General features: G+C 41.6%; 1 protein-coding gene across 1 annotated transcript in view; it reads left to right on the top strand.

Moving 5' to 3' along the window:
• prim2 (DNA primase subunit 2) overlaps positions 1-18,058 on the top strand; it is a 100,854-nt gene that overhangs the window by 44,953 nt on the left and 37,843 nt on the right. The window contains exons 8-9 of the mRNA XM_024430266.2: positions 13,639-13,706; positions 16,413-16,485. Of these exons, the coding sequence (XP_024286034.1) occupies positions 13,639-13,706; positions 16,413-16,485 (141 nt within the window). The remainder of the gene's footprint in view (positions 1-13,638; positions 13,707-16,412; positions 16,486-18,058) is intronic.

The following is an 18,058-nucleotide window of genomic DNA, read 5'->3' as shown; positions in this document are numbered from 1 at the left end:
GGCCTTCCCCAAACTGTTGCCACAAAGTTCAAAGCACAGAATTGTCTAGAATTTTCCTGTCATCCGCCAAACAGATTCGTACGTCGAACTTCCAGATGGTGGAGCTTGATTCATCACTCCAGAGAATGCGTTTCTACTGCTCCGGAGTCCAATGGTGGAGAGCTTTACACCACTCCAGCCAACGCTCGGCGTTGTGCATGGTGATCTTAGGCTTGTATGCGGCTGCTTGGCCATGGAAACCCATTTAATGTAGCGTCCGATGACTTCCAGAGGCAGTTTGGAACTCTGTAGTGAGTGTTTCAACCGAAGACAGACCATTTTTACTTTAGCACTATCTTGCTTGTTTGTTATTGACCAAATACTTATTTTCCACCATCATTTGCAAATAAATTAATTAAAAATCCTACAATGTGATTTTCTGGATTTATTTTTCTCATTTTGTCTGTCATAGTTGAAGTGTACCTATGATAAAAATTACAGGCCTCTCATCTTTTTAAGTGGGAGAACTTGCACAATTGGTGGCTGACTAAATACTTTTTTTGCCCCACTGTATGCCCATATAGCAGTTTCACCTCGTTTCAATTACGCTGAAGGGGATTTTATTTGTGAGTAGCATGGACCAAATGTGTTTGAGGGTTTAATACCCAAACATAAACCATTAAATTAATTATATGTCGTTGGCGCCGTAGTTTAACCAAACATTAGGCCCAATTAATTTCTGAATAGAAAATGTAAGGTTGTAGTGACAGTCTAAACCACAAACCAGGCCATACTTTACTCATTGGCCATTACGCTGACATATGACAACAAATGATGGACATCCTTTGGAGCTTGAGGATGAGGAACTTCCAATGTATTTCAGGCACGTTCAGTGACAACATGTCTCTCTGCCCTGAACCTTTTTTTCCCCAGCCCATTTTGCCTGATGAATATCACCGACTCTGGTGTCCCTAGATCTTGCCAGCCTATTAGGTCGTTCCCAGACCCGCCAGTATGTGGGAACTGCAGGCATTTATGAAGTGTTGAGAGATCCCTCTGCCCTCAGGGACCTAGCCTTCATTTGGCGTCGAATCGCCTTTTTCTTTGGTTTTGTTGTTGTACTGCACATGTTCTTCCAGGCCACACACCTTGCAGGTGTATCTGACATGAAGTGCACGTTTTAGGCCATCTTGATGCGCAGAAAATATGGTAATGCTTGACTTTTTTTTGTCGCCATTTGTCTCTGTATATGAAAAGGTTTTCCCCCCTGTTTGTCCTCCAGCACTTTTAGTTCAGCACCTTGTAGATTGAGTACTGTGTCGCAACCTGACATGTAATGTTGCCATTGTGTTAACGCTTCTTGTTGGTCCCTAGAAGCGGGGAGTTGTGTTTGGAGGCAGACAGTCTTTCCCCTTTAAGATGGGTGACCTTTAACTCATCGCTGAGCCAGGGAAGAAATTGCTTCTGTGATCTACTGTGATATTTCACTATAGCGCACCACCATTCCCCTCAGTTGTTCAGCATGTCTTACTCTGGCTGATCAAATAAAGGACAGATGTTTTTCAACTATCCACTACTTCTTCCTTCCCAGATGAGTTTTAACAATCTGTTAAATGCACTATACATACTTTTTGTTGGGTGATTTAAATTCAATGTCATTGGAATTTATACAGACTTGAAATGGTATTGAATACATGCTAGTTTTTTTCTGATTTGTTTTTTTCCTGTGTGAAGTGAGTGAAGGTAAAATAAGAATTGAACTATTTAATTCATAATTCTTCTCAAAGGCTAAATTAATGTATATAGAAGTTGATGCCTTGGAATTAGTTCAACTGAATCCCATCTTGACCCTTTAGTACAGTTTGTGCATAATGTTGTTTGTGAACAGAATCATCATCTGCTCTTTTATATTTCCTGGAGTTAAAGCCATGCTCCTAAGATGTGCGTACATGTGCATAGGTGTTCTGATGCTATGTCCACTTTCATACCTTTTGGTTAGGTTTTTACATTAAAATATCAGTAGCTCCGTTTGTGTGAAGTGGTGATCCACAGTATTCAGACTTTTTTAAACGGTCCTGCACCTCTCATCAATTCATATGTCAGCCATCTGCATGGTCTGCCAAGCTTTAATGCCTACTCTGCACTTTCACTGCTGTCCCCGAGCTTCCCAGAATTAGCATAAAATGACATTTTGCTGTAATGCTAGCAAGACAGTTGGTGTTTTTAATCAATCAGCTCCTGAAAGCTCCTCTGTTCTAATTGGCATCATGGGGCTTCTTGGCTGAAATCAAATAAATAATGATGTTTGTGCAGCAAGTTTGTGACTGGTCACCAAGGCCACAATGTGATTCATCATGACATTTTATTTTCAATAGTCTGTGAAAGTAGGGGATGCTGAAGGCAGCTACTCCCGCTGTAGGTTAATTTAACTCCATAAAGCGGCAATCAACAGTTGAAACCATAACAAAGCCATCTCCTCGCCTCTGTTTCAGTAAAAAGCTGAGCGATGGAGCTGGAGAAATGGAACCACTCTCAAATGTATAAACAGAGCTATGGATTCAAGGATTGACCATCCACGATGTCTAAATGTAGTGTTGGTTTACATTTTACATTGTTTACGGACATTGGAGTAAAACAAGGTTATTTTGGGTTCTGATGGGGGTATGACAGTTGAATTAAGCTTATTATGTATTTAAGTTGTTTTATATTCTTCAAGAATCAATGGGTACATTTAGAAGTCCAATAATGGATGTAGCAACTGCAGCTTGACCCTTTAATGTGTCCCGCTGGCAACACATGTATAACATTTAATTTAGTTATTTACAATACAGTTTGTATTGTTGACACTCCATAAACAAATTCATTTGCATTGTGTTAGGCATAATGACTGAGTCTTTGTAGTAGAATATTCCCTCCCCTGTCTTCATTTTCCTCTAAGGTGGTAGTGTTGAGATGCTCAAGGTGTGGAGCTAGTGTTTCTTAGCAACCAGATTTCAGCGCACCTGTCTTTGCAGGCTTTAAACTAGTGCCCTCAGATACCCATGCCACCAGAACATGGTCTCAATTCTAAATTAGCAGACACATTGCCATCTGCAGTGTCATTGTCAGAGCATGTTAACAATGTAATTTATTCATACACGAACAATGCATGAGTGACCCTGCCAATATTGAGGTGTGTTTTTAAAGAGGTATGTGTAATCATGCTACCACGGGCTTGGTTGACCACCAATATACGTTGAGATAGTCCCTGTTCACTGATCATGAACACATTTCCCTATTGCATTCATTAACTTGTCAAATTATTTATTTGCTAGCTCTCCGATAACCATCAAAGCTCCTGAAATGAATGTGCACAGAAATAGCCAATATTGTGGCTCTCTTGCAGTGTCGCAATTTCAGTACACCTTTACTCAACCCCTAGTGCTGAAACATCCATATCTTTGTTGGACAGATACCCTTTGCTGGTTCCGGATAGTGCATCTTGTCAAGTCAATTTCCGTATTACTGATTGCCTATCGAGATGCTGATGTCTCTGTCAACAAGGGGAAGATTACTTTCCGTCTTATATCCAGACCATTCTAATCCAATAGCCAATAAAGAGTGACATATTGGGATTTGGAACCGCATCAGCAATCATCCTGCTTACAGCATTTCACGCCCCTAACATTTTTAGAGAATGTGTATGAGGGTTTTGTTTTCAATAAGGATATGCCAAGTCTAGATCGATGTCACAAATGATATGAAATGTAAATACCTAAGCTGATTTGATGGAGATATCAAACCGTAGGAACATCTGTGCCGCTTGAGAATTAAATGATGCATAGATATCCCCAAGGTCTAAAATTCACTCGGGAGTAAAGTGGGCACATTTTTTGTTTTTGTGGTTGCATATGTTCAATATTGGGGTTGATATTATTTCAATTTCTTCCTAATGTAATGACCTTCCAGTTATACCACACCATTGGCAAATGCTGCATGCAACATGCAAATGCTAGAACGGAGTCTCATGTTGAATGTGTTTGCGTAATAATGAACACTAATACGGTACATTTTGGGGACCAATACCCATCACTGAGTATGTTTATATGCACACTTAATTTTCACACTTAATATTAAACTGATTATGGCATCAGTCATGTAAACGTTGTATTCCGATGTTGACCATATGCCGTTTTAAGATAATCAAAGTAAGGATACACCGAATAAAACAACAGGTTTTCTGAGTAAGCTTTTAAATTATTAGGAGATGTAAACAGCTTAATTGGCGTTCCAGCGGTGTATTTGAGCTGGACATGTGCTAGCACCGGTAGCACAAGCAGCCCTCTTATGCGCGAGTGAAGTGAGTTTTGACATGCACATTAGAAATAGTTCACATACAAACATTTTATGTCCGTACTCTGAATCAAATATGCTTTGGGAAAATAACATGGTCGCTGTGGTAGAACGTTAATTTTAGTTGTAATTTTTCTGCATTTATTTAGGTTCCATCAGGTAGCCTGATTTCCATGTAAACAGGATTATTAGGGAAATCATACTTCTTCCAAAGCATTTTAACGTTTTTAAATGAACTGTTACAGTTGAATTTCGGAAGTTTACATACATTTATGTTGGAGTCATTAAAACTAGTTTTTCAACCACTCCACAAATTTCTTGTTAACAATCTATAGTTTTGGCAAGTCAATTAGGACATCTACGTTGTGCATGATACAAGTAATTTTTCCAACAATTTTTTACAAACAGATTATTCCACTTATAATTCACTGTATCACAATTCCAGTAGGTCAGAAGTTTACATGCACTAAATTGACTGTGCCTTGAAACTGCTTGGAAAATTCCAGAAAATTATGTCATGGCTTTAGAAGCTTCTGATAGGCTAATTTACATACATTGAGTCAATTGGAGGCGTACCTGGGGATGTATTTCAAGCCCTAGCTTCAAACTCAGTGCCTCTTTGCTTGACATCATGGGGAAATCAGCCAAGACCCCAGAAAGAAAAATTGTCTGGTTCGTCCTTCATACCATATCATCTGTACGAACAATAGTATGCAAGTATAAACACCATGGGACCACGCAGCCGTCATACTGCTCAGGAAGGAGACGTGTTCTGTCTCCTAGAGATCAATGTACTTTGGTGCGAAAATTGCAAATCAATCCCAGATAAACAGCAAAGGACCTTGTGAAGATGCTGGAGGAAAAGGGTACAAAGGTATCTTTATCCCTAGTAAAATGAGTCCTATATCGACATAACCTGAAAGGCCGCTCAGCAAGTAAGAAGCCACTGCTCCAAAACCGCCATAAAAAAGCCAGACTGGTTCGCAACTGCACATGGGGACAAAGGTCGTACTTTTTGGAGAAATGTCCTCTGGTGTGATGAAACAAAAATAGAACTGATGGGCCATAATGACCATCGTTATGTTTGGAGGAAAAAGGGGGAGGCTTGCAAGCAGAAGAACACCATCCCAACCGTGAAGCACGGGGGTGGCAGCATCATGTTGTGGGGGTGCTTTGCTGCAGGAGGGACTGGTGCACTTCACAAAATAGATGGCATCATGAGGGAGGAAAGGTATGTGGATATATAGAAGCAACATCTCAAGTCATCAGTCAGGAAGTTAAAGCTTGGTTGCAAATGCGTCTTCCAAATGGACAATGACCCAAAGCATACTACCGAAGTTGTGGCAAAATGGCTTAAGGACAACAAAGTCAAGGTATTGGTGTGGCCATCACAAAGCCTTGACCTCAATCCTATAGAAAATTTGTGGGCAGAACTGAAAAAGTGTGTACGAGCAAGGTGGCCTACAAACCTGACTCAGTTACGCCAGCACTATCAGGAGGAATGGGCCAAAATTCACCCAATTTATTGTGGGACGCTTGTGGGAGGTTACCCAAAACATTTTACTCAAGTTAAACAATTTAAAGGCAATGCTACCAAATACTGATTGAGTGTACATTAACTTCTGACCCGCTGGGAATGTGATGAAAGAAATAATAGCTTAAATAAATAATTCTCTCTACTATTATTCTGACATTTCACATTCTTAAAATAAAGTGATGATCCCAACTGACCTAAGACAGGGAATTTTTACTAGGATTAAATGTCAGGAATTGTGTGAAACTGAGTTTAAATGTATTTGGCTAAGGTGTATGTGAACTGTATATCCGAATATCCACAATCGTATTGCGTGCATATAACCGTACTCGATATCCCATGTTCTTTGCTTGTCGTTTTGTCGAATGAGTAAAGATGTAGAGAACATTCCTTAAGACATACATTCCTTAAGATGTATTTACTGAAAGATCCCAATACTAGAGCTTCTAAACCCAGATCTTCTCTTCTCTTGGTGTTTCTTGACACGTAACCTTTTATGCAGCGATTGTGACATTTTACCCATTTCAGAAAAGTCTTTAAAACCTGGAGAACCGCTGACTAGGGAATCATTAGATGCATGCAAATGAGCCATTTGTGAAGTCAATGTGATGTCGACCTTTGCAAACGTAGGCAGCTGGGATGTCATGACGTTCCCACAGACGCTCTTTATTGACCAACGCTCTAGAGATGAGTAACTTTGGAAACCGCCCCAACTCACTCCCCATCTCCTCCACCTCCTCCCCCTTTCGCTACGTGCTTATGCTTGGCAAGCTGTTTCCATGGAGCGCCAGTCCAAGGTACAGATGACCCACACTTCCCCCAGTGTTGCATTACACTATCGCTGTCTGTGTGTAAGCTCAGTAAGATAACTGACTTTATTTGCTTTCAGATGCATGACCCCAGTCAGTCCTAGAAGGAAAAAGTTTGATTCAAGTTCAGAGGCAGTCTGGTTCACAAGCCCCCCAAGTTTAGCTTTCAAGCCCTCTCTGTATCCAGATGGATTCTGTGTTATTTGGTCGACATCCAATGGGGAACAGTGCATTGGTCCCTCATACTAATAGTTTAGGGGCAGTGCCTAACGCAATTCTGTCAGCGGTTCTTGAAAACCCTGACGTGATATTTTTTGAGACTGTTATTTGAATAGACTACACAATTATCATTGTAAAGATGAGGAAAAACGGTATTCTTGAGAACCTGTTTTTCTACAGTTTGGCCTGTTGGTGGAGCTGTCTTGTCATTATGTATTATTGCTTTCCAGTGAACCACTGGAAAGTGTTCTCTCTCTCAAGTGCTTTTTAACTTCAGAAAGCAACCTATTTACGCCATTAAGTTGTAGATGATAGCATGGAGAAATATATATATATTTTTTTTTCAAATTGCTGAGGTTATTATGACAACCTTTCTGCTCAGAAATAGACTGAAGTGTTTTCCATTAGACGGTCAATGCAGTTACTGTCCAATAACTGACTGGAAGTACATGTGTTGTACATTGTATAGGGTCATATAGTGTCAGTCATATTAAAACTATTGTGAGCCACAGAGCAAATATTTAAACCAGCCCAGGGGTTTTGGGAAGCGCTTATGTGGGAAACATCAGTGCAACACTATAGTCCTGGAACAATTCTGTATTGTCGTTAATATAATACAGGAAGGAATTGTAATTAATGTAGCCAAATGTACTTAAATGCTTAACACATTTATTTGCACAGAATATGTAAAATTGCACCATAAAGTGCTCTTATGATGTGGAAGCCAAATGTATGTTTAGATGTTTTTTCTTGAAGGACCAGTGCAGTCAAACAAGATTCGCTGGTGTTTTTATATACAATTCCACACTGAGGTTGGAATAATACTGTGAAAATTATGATAATTCCCTTTTAGTGTAAGCACTGTTTGAAATGAATATCTGAAATTTCAGCCTGTTTTATTGGGATGGAGTTTTGGCCTGCCTGGTGACATCGCCAGTTCATAAACCAATAAGAAAAGGTTCCAAACCTCTGGCAATAACATCTTGTTTTCAGTTTTCCCCTCCCCATTCAGACTCCCAGACAGTCTTAACAAAATTCTTTCTTGAGAGAATGCTCTTTGCTAAGAAGCTATTTTTCATAATAAGGCACTTCATTCTTACCCAGAAGTTATTTTATATTGAGATTAACGGCTGCATTGGACCTTTTGATTAATGTTGTTTTCCCCCCACCCATAATTGTTCGCCAGAAGAACACTAGAACCTTTCATATTGTTATGAAACTTAAATGTTAAAGGGATACTTTGGGGTTTTGGCAATGAGGCCCTTTTTCAACTTCCCCTGAGTCAGATGAACTCGTGGATACCATTTTTATGTCTGTGTACAGTATGAAGGAAGTTTCAGGTAGTTTCAGGAGCCAATGCTAACTAGTGTTAGCATCTAATACTGGGTAAGTAGTTAAAGGACCTCATTGCCAAAATCCTGAAGTATCCCTTTAAGATCAAATAAAAATGTCTTTGTTTCATGCCTTGTAAGCAACAGTGAACTGCATCCTTATGGGCCTTTCCCAACAATGCAGAGAGAAAAATTATAACACAAGGAATAACTACACAATGAGTCACGATAACTTGGCTATATACACAGGCTACCAGTTCCGAGTCGATGTGTAGGGGTGCGAGGTACATATGTACATATAGTTAGAGGTAAAGTGACGAGGCAACAGTATAGATATGTGACGAGTCAAGAGTTGGTGCAAAGAGGGTCAATGTAGATAGTCCGGGTAGCTATTTAGTTGAGTGATTTGATTGAATTTATTATACAATTTTTACATACATACAGTGGGGCAAAAAGTATTTAGTCAGTCACCATTTGTGCAAGTTCTCCCACTTAAAAAGAAACACTGTTTCCCATGCTTGTTCAATGAACCATAAACAATTAATGAACATGCACCTGTGGAAGGTCATTAAGACACTAACAGCTTACAGACGGTAGGCAATTAGGGTCACAGTTATGAAAACTTAGGACACTAAAGAGGCTTTTCTACTGAAGAGGCTTTTCTACACGTGTAACAACACCTGCACAGGATCGGTACATCCGAACATCACACCTGCGGGACAGGTACAAGCAACAACAACTGCCCGAGTTACACCAGGAACGCACAATCCCTCCATCAGTGCACAGACTGTCCGCAATAGGCTGAGAGAGGCTGGACTGAGGGCTTATAGGCCTGTTGTAAAGGCAGGTCCTCACCAGACATCACCGGCAACAACGTCCGCTATGGGCACAAACCCACCTTCACTTGACCAGACAGGACTGGCAAAAAGTGCTCTTCACTGACGAGTCGCGGTTTTGTCTCACCAGGGGTGATGGTCGGATTTGCATTTATCGTTAAAGGAATGAGCGTTACACCGAGGCCTGTACTCTGGAGCGGGATCGATCTTGGCCACAATGGATACAGACTGTTACTTTTGACCCCCCCTTTGTTCAGGGACACATTATTTTGTGTCTGTTAATCACATGTCTGTCGAACTTGTTTAGTTTGTCTCAGTTGTTGAATCTTGTTATGTTCATACAAATATTTACACATGTTAAGTTTGCTGAAAATAAATGCAGTTGACAGTAAGAGGACACTTGTTTTTTTGCCGAGTTTACACACACATTCATTCATTCATAAAGGCACTCCAGCCGGTGACACGTCCACATACAATTTAAGAAAACCATCAAGGATAACACAAAGCTTAAAATATTATTTCCATTGTGGTCCTAACTATACTGAACAAAAATATAAATGCAACATGTAAGGTGTTGGTCCCACGTTTCATGAGCTGAAATAAAAGATCCCAGAAATGTTCCATATGCAAAAAAGTTTATTTAGATCCAATTTTGTGCACGTTTGTTTTCATACCCGTTAGAGAGCATTCCTCCTTTGCCACAATAATCAATCCTCCACCTGAATGGCATAACAAGAAGCTGATTGACCAGCATGTTTGCAGTTTTGTCACACAACACAATGCCACAGATGTCTCAAGTTTTGAGGGTGCCTGCAATTGGCATGCTGACTGCAGGGATCTCCACCAGAGCTGTTGTCAGAGAATTGAATGTTCATTTCTCTACCATAAGACGCCTCCCGTCATTTTAGAGAATTTGGCAGCACGTCCAACCGGCCTCACAACCGCAGACCACGCATAACCACGCCAGCTCAGGACCTCCACATCCAGCTTCTTAATCTGCGGTATCGTCTGAGACCAGCCACCCCGAAAGCTGATGAAACTGAGGAGTATTTCTATCTGTAATAAAGCCCTTATGTGGGGGGAAAAACTCATTCTGAGTGGGTTGGGCCTGGCTCCCAAGTGTGTGGGCCTATGCCCACCCATGGCAGCACCCCTGTCCAATCTATGGATTGAGGCCTAATTTATTTATTTAAATTGACAGAATTTCTTGTTGCATGTTTAGTTTATTTTTATTTAGTTGTCTTATGGCTTGGGGGTAGAAGCTAGTCCGGGTATTGTTTAGTTCCAAACTTGGTTCATCGCTACCACTTGCCGTGTGAGAGCAGATAGAACAGTCTGACTTTGGTGGCTGGAGTCTTTTGAAAATGTTTAGGGCTTTCCTCTGACACTGCCCGGTATAGAAGTCCTGGATGGCAATGTAGCTCCTTGTGGTCAGATGTCAAGCAGTTGCCATACCAAGCGGTGATGCAGCCAGTCAAGATGCTCTTGATGGTGCAGCTGTAGAACTTTTTGAGGATCTGCGGGCCCATGCAGAATCTTTTCAGCCTCCGCGGGGTAGAGGTTATTTTATTTATTTTTATTCCGTTCCTTCACGATTTGTGTTGGTGTATGTAGACCATGTTAATTCCTTAATGATGTGGACACAGGAACTTGAAACTCTCTACTTACTCAACTACTGTACAGCCCTGTCGATGTGAATTGTTGCTTGCTCAGACCTCCATTTCCTGTAGTCCACAATCAGCTCCTTTGTCTTTCAGGTCACTGACCTCCTCTCCATAGACGGTTTTGTCGTCTGTGATCAGGCATACCACCGTCGTGTCGTCAGATGTAATGATGGTGTTGAAGTCGTGCGTGGCCACGTACGACTGTAAATATGACAATGGCGAATGTGTTGTTGCCTACCTTCACCACCTGGGGGTGGCCTGTCAGGATGTTCAGGATCCAGTTACAGAGGGAGGTGTTCAGTACCAGGGTCCTGAGCTTAGTGTTGACCTTTGAGGGCACTATGGTGTCAATTAACAGCATTCTCACATAGGTGTTCTTCTTTTCCAGATGGGTGAGGGCAGTGTGGAGTGCAATAAGGATTGCATCATCTGTGGATCTGTTGGGGTGCTATACGAATTGGAGTGGATTTTGGGTGTTTGGGATGATGATGTTGATGTGAGCCATGACCAGCCTTACAAAACATTTCATGGCTACAGATGTGAGTGCTACGGGGAGATATTCATTTAGACAGGTTACCTTGGCATTCTTTGGCACAGGGACTATGGTGGTCTGCTTGAAACATGTAGGTATTACAGACTGGGTCAGGGAGTGTTTAAAATGTCAGTGAAGACACTCACCAGCTAGTCAGCGCATGCTCTTAATACGTGTCCTGGTAATCCCTCTGGCCCCCACGGCCTTGTGAATGTTAACCTGTTTAAAGGTCCTACTCACATCGGTTACAGAGAGCGAGATCGCACAGTCAGCCAGAACTGCTGGTGCTCTCATGCATGGTTGTCACTTGCCTCAAAGCAAGCATTGAAGGAATTTAACTTCAGGTAGGCTCGCGTCACTGTGCAGCTTGCGGCTGGGTTTCTTTTTGTAGTCCGTGATAGTTTGTAAACCCTGCCACATCCGACGAGCGTCAAAGCCCCCTTCAAGTTAAACTGGTAGAGTACTGAAATACTTTTGCAAGGTTTTGCTCTTCCCTTTTATTAAAATAGTTGACTCCACGGATAGGCATGCTTTTTTCCACGGATAGGCATGCTTCAGCAATTGTTGTTGTTACACATCCTTCTGCTTTGGCTTCATGAAGATATATATTATTTAATAAATGTGAAGTGGCAGGGAGGCTTTGCAAAAATGGGATCGGAGTCCAATCCGGTATCCAATCAGGATCAAATATCCATGTGCAGACTGTAGAGCAGGACGTGATTGTTATGGAAATGAAGCTGGGGAGGGAGGACACCGTCCTTCTCCGGTCAGTGTATGAGATTCATCTTTTGTCTGGCTCCTCTACAACGAGACAGGCTGACCCCACTCTGCTAGACTTCAGAAATTGGGAGTCACTCCCGTTCGTCGTTCGTGGCAATTATCCGGTTCACCAGCCGCTGCAATGGGGTAATGGACCCTTTCCTTCCACCCATATAAGTGTGCCATTGTGGCTGTTGTGTGTTATTAAAATGGCGATTCGCTTCCGTCAAGGACGGTGAGGGGATATCACAGAAAGCGTGTAGTTAAAAGGGCGTCAAATTCAAAGCTGGATCTCCATCTGACTAGATTTCCCCGCTCAGTCATTTTTGATTTCAAGAGACATAAATATTTTCCTGTTTTCAGTGTCTTTTTTTCAGTCTTGCATCTACAGTTGTTAGGATGCAATAACATTTGTACGGTATCAATTTATGGCTGACGTGTCAAGCAAGCCTGATTAACCTTTTGGGATTGAGAAATCTGATCAGATTAAAAACAGGCTTTTTTTTTATAGTCATTGTCGATAGCCGAAAACCCATATCATGATTGTTGAATTTGTAATATATGGTTAGATATATGTTTAGTATGCTTAAGTTGTACCTTCACAGCAAGGCCTACGTTTTTTAAATGCTTATACTTAATGCCAGCATGCAGTTGATCAATAAACATGAAAAATGAAGCAATCAATGGGGTGAGCAGCTGTTGTAGGTAAGTGTACAAAGGAAGGGGAACACTGACCCATGTGTCAGTAAATCTGTCTCCAGCTCCATGAGACAAGACATCCTTTACAGTTTGCAGCGTCAGTTTTTTATTTTTTTTATATATGTCTGGCTCTTTCTTAATCTGAAAGGTACCGCCTATGATCTGGAGGCGGTGATCAATTGACTGAAAAGGGCACATTGGACTGGCCACGGTATCCAATTTGTCACCGTTTCAATAGTTTGATCAAGCTCACAATGCCACGTCTCTTCATCATTGTCTCTGTTCTAGCTCCGCTAAACAGATATCTTCTCACGCTGGTTTCAGCATTAATTGATGACCCTTGCAGGGCGAAAGATCTGTATGTGCTTTAATTGTTTCGGTGGCCATTTTGGACCTCATTGGATCCATATCTTCTAAGTTTAGCATCTCTGCGTCTTTTCTAAAGGCCTGAGGAAGTTTAAGACTTTCTTGGGGTATTTCCTTCTTGTTCAGTTTTATAAACATGTTTTAAGACTGAATCACGTTAGAGCTTGGTGTGGAAACTTCCAAGTGGAAGCTTTCCCAAGTCGAATGCTTATGGGATATTCGTAAATAAAATTGATGGTGAGAATTGTGGAATTTGTGCAGAGAGGGATAAAAGGCTCTTCGTGGTTGAGGTTCATAAAATATCTCTTGTGTAAAACCTGAATCACCATCGCTGGGTTGGTGTCCCAATTCTTCCAACTGGCAAGGATAATAACACTTCCTCTCGCCATAAGCCATGGAGTGATATCATTTCAGTGAGGGTGTTAAACTCTGTAAGACCTTGGCTATATCCTCTGCTTTTTAGATTGAAGTATTATTACAGTAACGTAACATTCAACGTTCAGCAACGTTCACTGATGTTTTCCAAACATGTTGATGTGCTCCTGTTTCTCATGTGGTGCCCTTTTTTTTCTTTGCAGCTGACAGCCCGCTCCCTACCGGCAGTGCAGTCTGATGAACGACTCCAACCTCTGCTTAACCACCTCAGGTAATTGGCATCATTAGTAGCATTATTGCTTTCTCTGCTGCTGCTTTAGTTTATTCATTATGACAATATAGTCATTATGGTTGCATTCCCAAAAAATACAGCTTGACAAAACTAACGGGGCAGGAACCTGATTTGAAAGGGTACTGAAATAACTGTGGTGAACTCGCACCTTGAGTCCTCTGTTGAAAAGAAGCCCTCCCCCTCCAAAGAAAAACCTGTACTTATTTATTTTTAAGTTCATTTCTAGGTCGACTCAAATTCACGTCACAAATGTTCCTGAATCCGCTTTGTGTGCCACGTTTCCCAGAAAAGGTCTAATGTTCCTAACGCTAGATTCCCTCTGAGACCGTGTCCCCTCTGTCTCTGAACACTGTGATAATGGAACGCAAACAGCAAGGCTAATGTGTCAACTGGAAGCCAGGGATTTTATTTTTAGAGCCAGGCCCGACAGTATCCACCCACCCATGACCGACAGACTGCCTGAGCAAAATAAAGGCAAGGAATCCCTCTATCGCCACGACGACCTCTGCAGATTACAATTTCCCGCAATCTCTTTTTTTTTTCTCCCTCCTTGAAATCTCTTCCACACATGCTCTCTTTCAATGGCTTTCTGAAATAGCCTCAGGTGTAGTCCCCTGCTCTGTGTAGGAGTGATCCAACCTGGGCCCTGCAGGTCTAAAGCCCATCCTGGCTTTCAGAAAAGGACCCACCAGGAAGTCCTGGGCTAGGAAGTCCTGGGCTAGGTTACAGCCCTTCCACCTGCGTCTCACTGGCCATCTACCCCCCCTGCAGCTTTCAATGATAGGGAAACAAGAAGCATTCCCCAAAGGCAACTCTACCAACCAGCTGTTTCATTTGGTTTTTAAGGAAGTCCGATTGAGGCCTCTTTTAATTGGATCCGTCATTGCAGGCACTTAGGTTGTTTCGACTGCAGAACGCTTCCCACTGTGTTGCAATGCATGGCAATGCATGCTGGGGCAGCCAGATAAGGTAGTGTCATGGGGCCAGCTTGTACCCTCGAATCAAACCCGTGTCCTTAAGCAAACTAGCTGTTGAATCGAAACGGGAAAACAAGAGGATTTAGACACAGAAGCGATAGCTGGCAGGGCCCCGCTCCATCAGAATGGAGCCGGCAGCATAAGCCCAAAGCCTGTGCTTGGACCGTCGATCGCTAGGTCCCACAGATGATTCCATTTCACTTTGAGACGTTCTGTGGTAAAAGCTAGATTACCAGGGAAGGATCCGGTTTCATCCGCAGCCAAAGTTGTCTTTGTATCTCTGGGAACCACAAATGTGGCTTAACTGATTTTCAAAAGGCAGCTTCTGGAGTGCATCATTGATCCCCCTTTAAACTAATGCACACCACCTCTCCTTTAGAATTTAAGGCATACTAGGAAAACTCAATAAATTATTAGGACATACATTCTGAATGATGAATGTGTCATATTTGATTAAATACAGTTATAATTCATCATTTTCCATGAAATGACAAATTCTAGATATTGGTTTACCGTAAGTTAACATGATAAATCAATTAGATGAAATGTCCTCATCTAAGTAGCTTGCAGATATAGTAAAACTTGTGACAGTCAATGGCACTGAGCTTTACACCGTTTTAGTGATGCCGAAAAAGGACCTTGTTTAAACACATTTCTTTTAAATGATCGCCATCTGACCCTTTATATTCTGTTAATGTTGCCTCATGGGCAATACGTGGTCCAGGCCTCTAATTTAAGTCAAAGGATATGGTTTTACAAACCTGATTAGCCCGTAACCCGGCTGTTGAGCTCCATTTAATCGAGTGGCCTTTCAAATGGCATTTAGTCTCAATTTCTGTCATCTGGATTATATCAGTGCCGTAAGGCTCTGTGATCGGAGCGAGAAGACGCACCTCACATGTATTAAGCTTTCGTAGGTTAAATAGGGGTTTGACCTTTACCCATGGCATCAAATCAAGATGCCTAAATTAGGCCATTTGAGAGGACGCAATATTTAGATTTTGAAAGTGTGTAAATGAATGTATCTTCCTGCAATTTTCAGACAGTTAAGTGTTTTGTTAACTGGGTAAGATTCCAGAGGTTGTGTAATACATAGGGTCGCTGGGGATCCTCTTCATTGAACAACTGTTTTTTGGCAAGGCATACTGAAGTTGCACAAAGACAAGTCAGTTAATTTATGGAGGGCTCCTGTTCAAATGTCAGGCACTGGTAAATCAATCACACAGATATCGATCAATGGGATTGATCTTGACCAATGCAACATTTTGCTGGGAGGGACAATAGAAATGGATACAACTGCAGAACATGCAGGAAGAATATTACTTTTGACTTATTCCAGAAAAATGGTCACTGGTCCCCAAACTTTATTTGAGAAACATTGCATATTTCCATTTTGGGACTTATTTCCCAAATGTAAGGGCATTTGAAACATATTTCTCTATGGAAATTGCAAAAAATGTCTCTGCAATCCACCATTCAATGAAATACGTCAGACTTAATTTCTGTATAGTGCACAATTATAACTTTCTATGAGGACTGCGGAGAGTAAGCTTGTTATCATGGACTCTGATCCCTAACCATGTAACCATGTCCTGCTGTAGCACTTTGTAGGCTAATGACTGTGTTATTTATCTGGACCTATTGTTATAGACAGGAGTCATCTATTTCTCTTTGCCCCTCTCTTGTTGGTCCATTTCTGTCCTTGTAGCCATGCTTACGTGGGTCAGGACTACAGCATACAGAAGAGTATTGGGAAAATTTCTTTGGAGCAGATCGATCCGGTGAGTATGCATTGAAACACAAAGGGCACATTTATACTAGGGATGACAAGTCAGATGGATGTTGATTACATCAGAACAGAAATGTAAACTGTCATAGGTGGACAGAACTGCTGCTACAGGATCTCAGTATTGGTCCATACTGTATGTTTCCAACAGTGGCGTAGTGGAGGGTAAACGTCTTTTATGCACCTTTTGCGGGAACAGTACAGGGAGTGTTACTTTACTCACCGCGAACCGAGGTCAGCGTTTACTGTTTTATTACCACTTACATCGCTGCTTTCCCATAATCAGACCTCCTTAGGATCACAAACAAGTAGCTAGTTCACACACAGTCTTAGTCCTTTTTAACTTCTTGTCTATTGATTGCACAGGGTCATGTCATGCTTATAAGTGTTGGCAAATTGTCTCTTCAGTCTTCACAAGGATTACTGTTTGAAAGGCAAAAGCGGTCAGATTTCATTCCTAATGTCTTTGCGTTAGCGACACAGCCGTTCTCTACATGGACATTCAGAAGGGGTTTTTAATGAACCATTGTGGTGTCTCATAGGGGCAGTTAAACTGACCGAGGCCACAGCTCAGCTCAGCCTCACTGTGTATTCTTCACTTTCTCCATTTCAGAGACCACTGCTGTTCCAATTCTCGTCAGCAATTGCTAATTTCATCCTTCAGATTTTCCTTGCATTTAATCGCCGTCAATGGAAGTAATGTATCAAATTAGAAGCACTTTTACGATCTGGTGCATAAACAAGAACATTTCCTTTCAATCAACGGGCTCGACTCAAAATGTTTGCATTCATAATGAAACGTTCCCTGCCCCCAATACAATAGGAAATGTCACCCACACAATGCTTTGTTTTCTTTTTCTATGCAGAACATATTTAATACTACATTTTTCAATGGCAAAATCACAGCATTCTTTCTAAGTCTGCTGACGCAGGCAGGGCATGAAGGTGAGCAGGAAATGGATAATAAACCAAGGCTATCCGTCGATCAGGAAAGCAGCTTTTGTCTGGTCTACTGGCAAGACTTTCCTCTACTACTTGGTCCTGACATCTGCTACCAGAATTAAAAGGCTGTCTGTGATCTAGGTTTTTTTTTTTTCTACCTCTGATCGGCACCTGTGATGTTGGCCTTGAGCTAAGAGTGGCTAATACAGGACCTTGTGATCCCCAGACGACTGGGCTAGACGGGCACCGCAACCCCTCTCTCTCGCTGGTCTGCTAAATCAGCGTTCCTCCTTATCAGCAATTAATGTTTTATTTATAATGAACTTTTCATTACATCTCTGTTCTATGGTGAGGGCATTAAAAATAAAATGGGAACATGGAACAAGATAGGAAAGTCTAGAGGAAGGCAATTGTATAGAGGTGCATGTGCTTTATTTACATGATATTGAGCTGTATTTTTTTCACAGTACCTACCACCGCAGCTTTAAGTGATAAGGAAGCCAGGCCTCGATACATGTTTAGCTTAGTCTGGATTAGGATATCGCAGGTGACATAACAAACTGGCTGCATATCTGTGCTTTCATAGAGCAAAAATAAAATATTGAATATGGAGTCATTGGTGGATT

This window comes from Oncorhynchus tshawytscha, linkage group LG01 (genome assembly GCF_018296145.1).
Source record: "Oncorhynchus tshawytscha isolate Ot180627B linkage group LG01, Otsh_v2.0, whole genome shotgun sequence".
In the NCBI taxonomy this organism is placed as follows: Eukaryota; Metazoa; Chordata; class Actinopteri; order Salmoniformes; family Salmonidae; genus Oncorhynchus; species Oncorhynchus tshawytscha.
The sequence above is the reverse complement of the archived record's forward strand: the minus strand, read 5'-3'. Positions and strand labels throughout refer to the sequence as shown.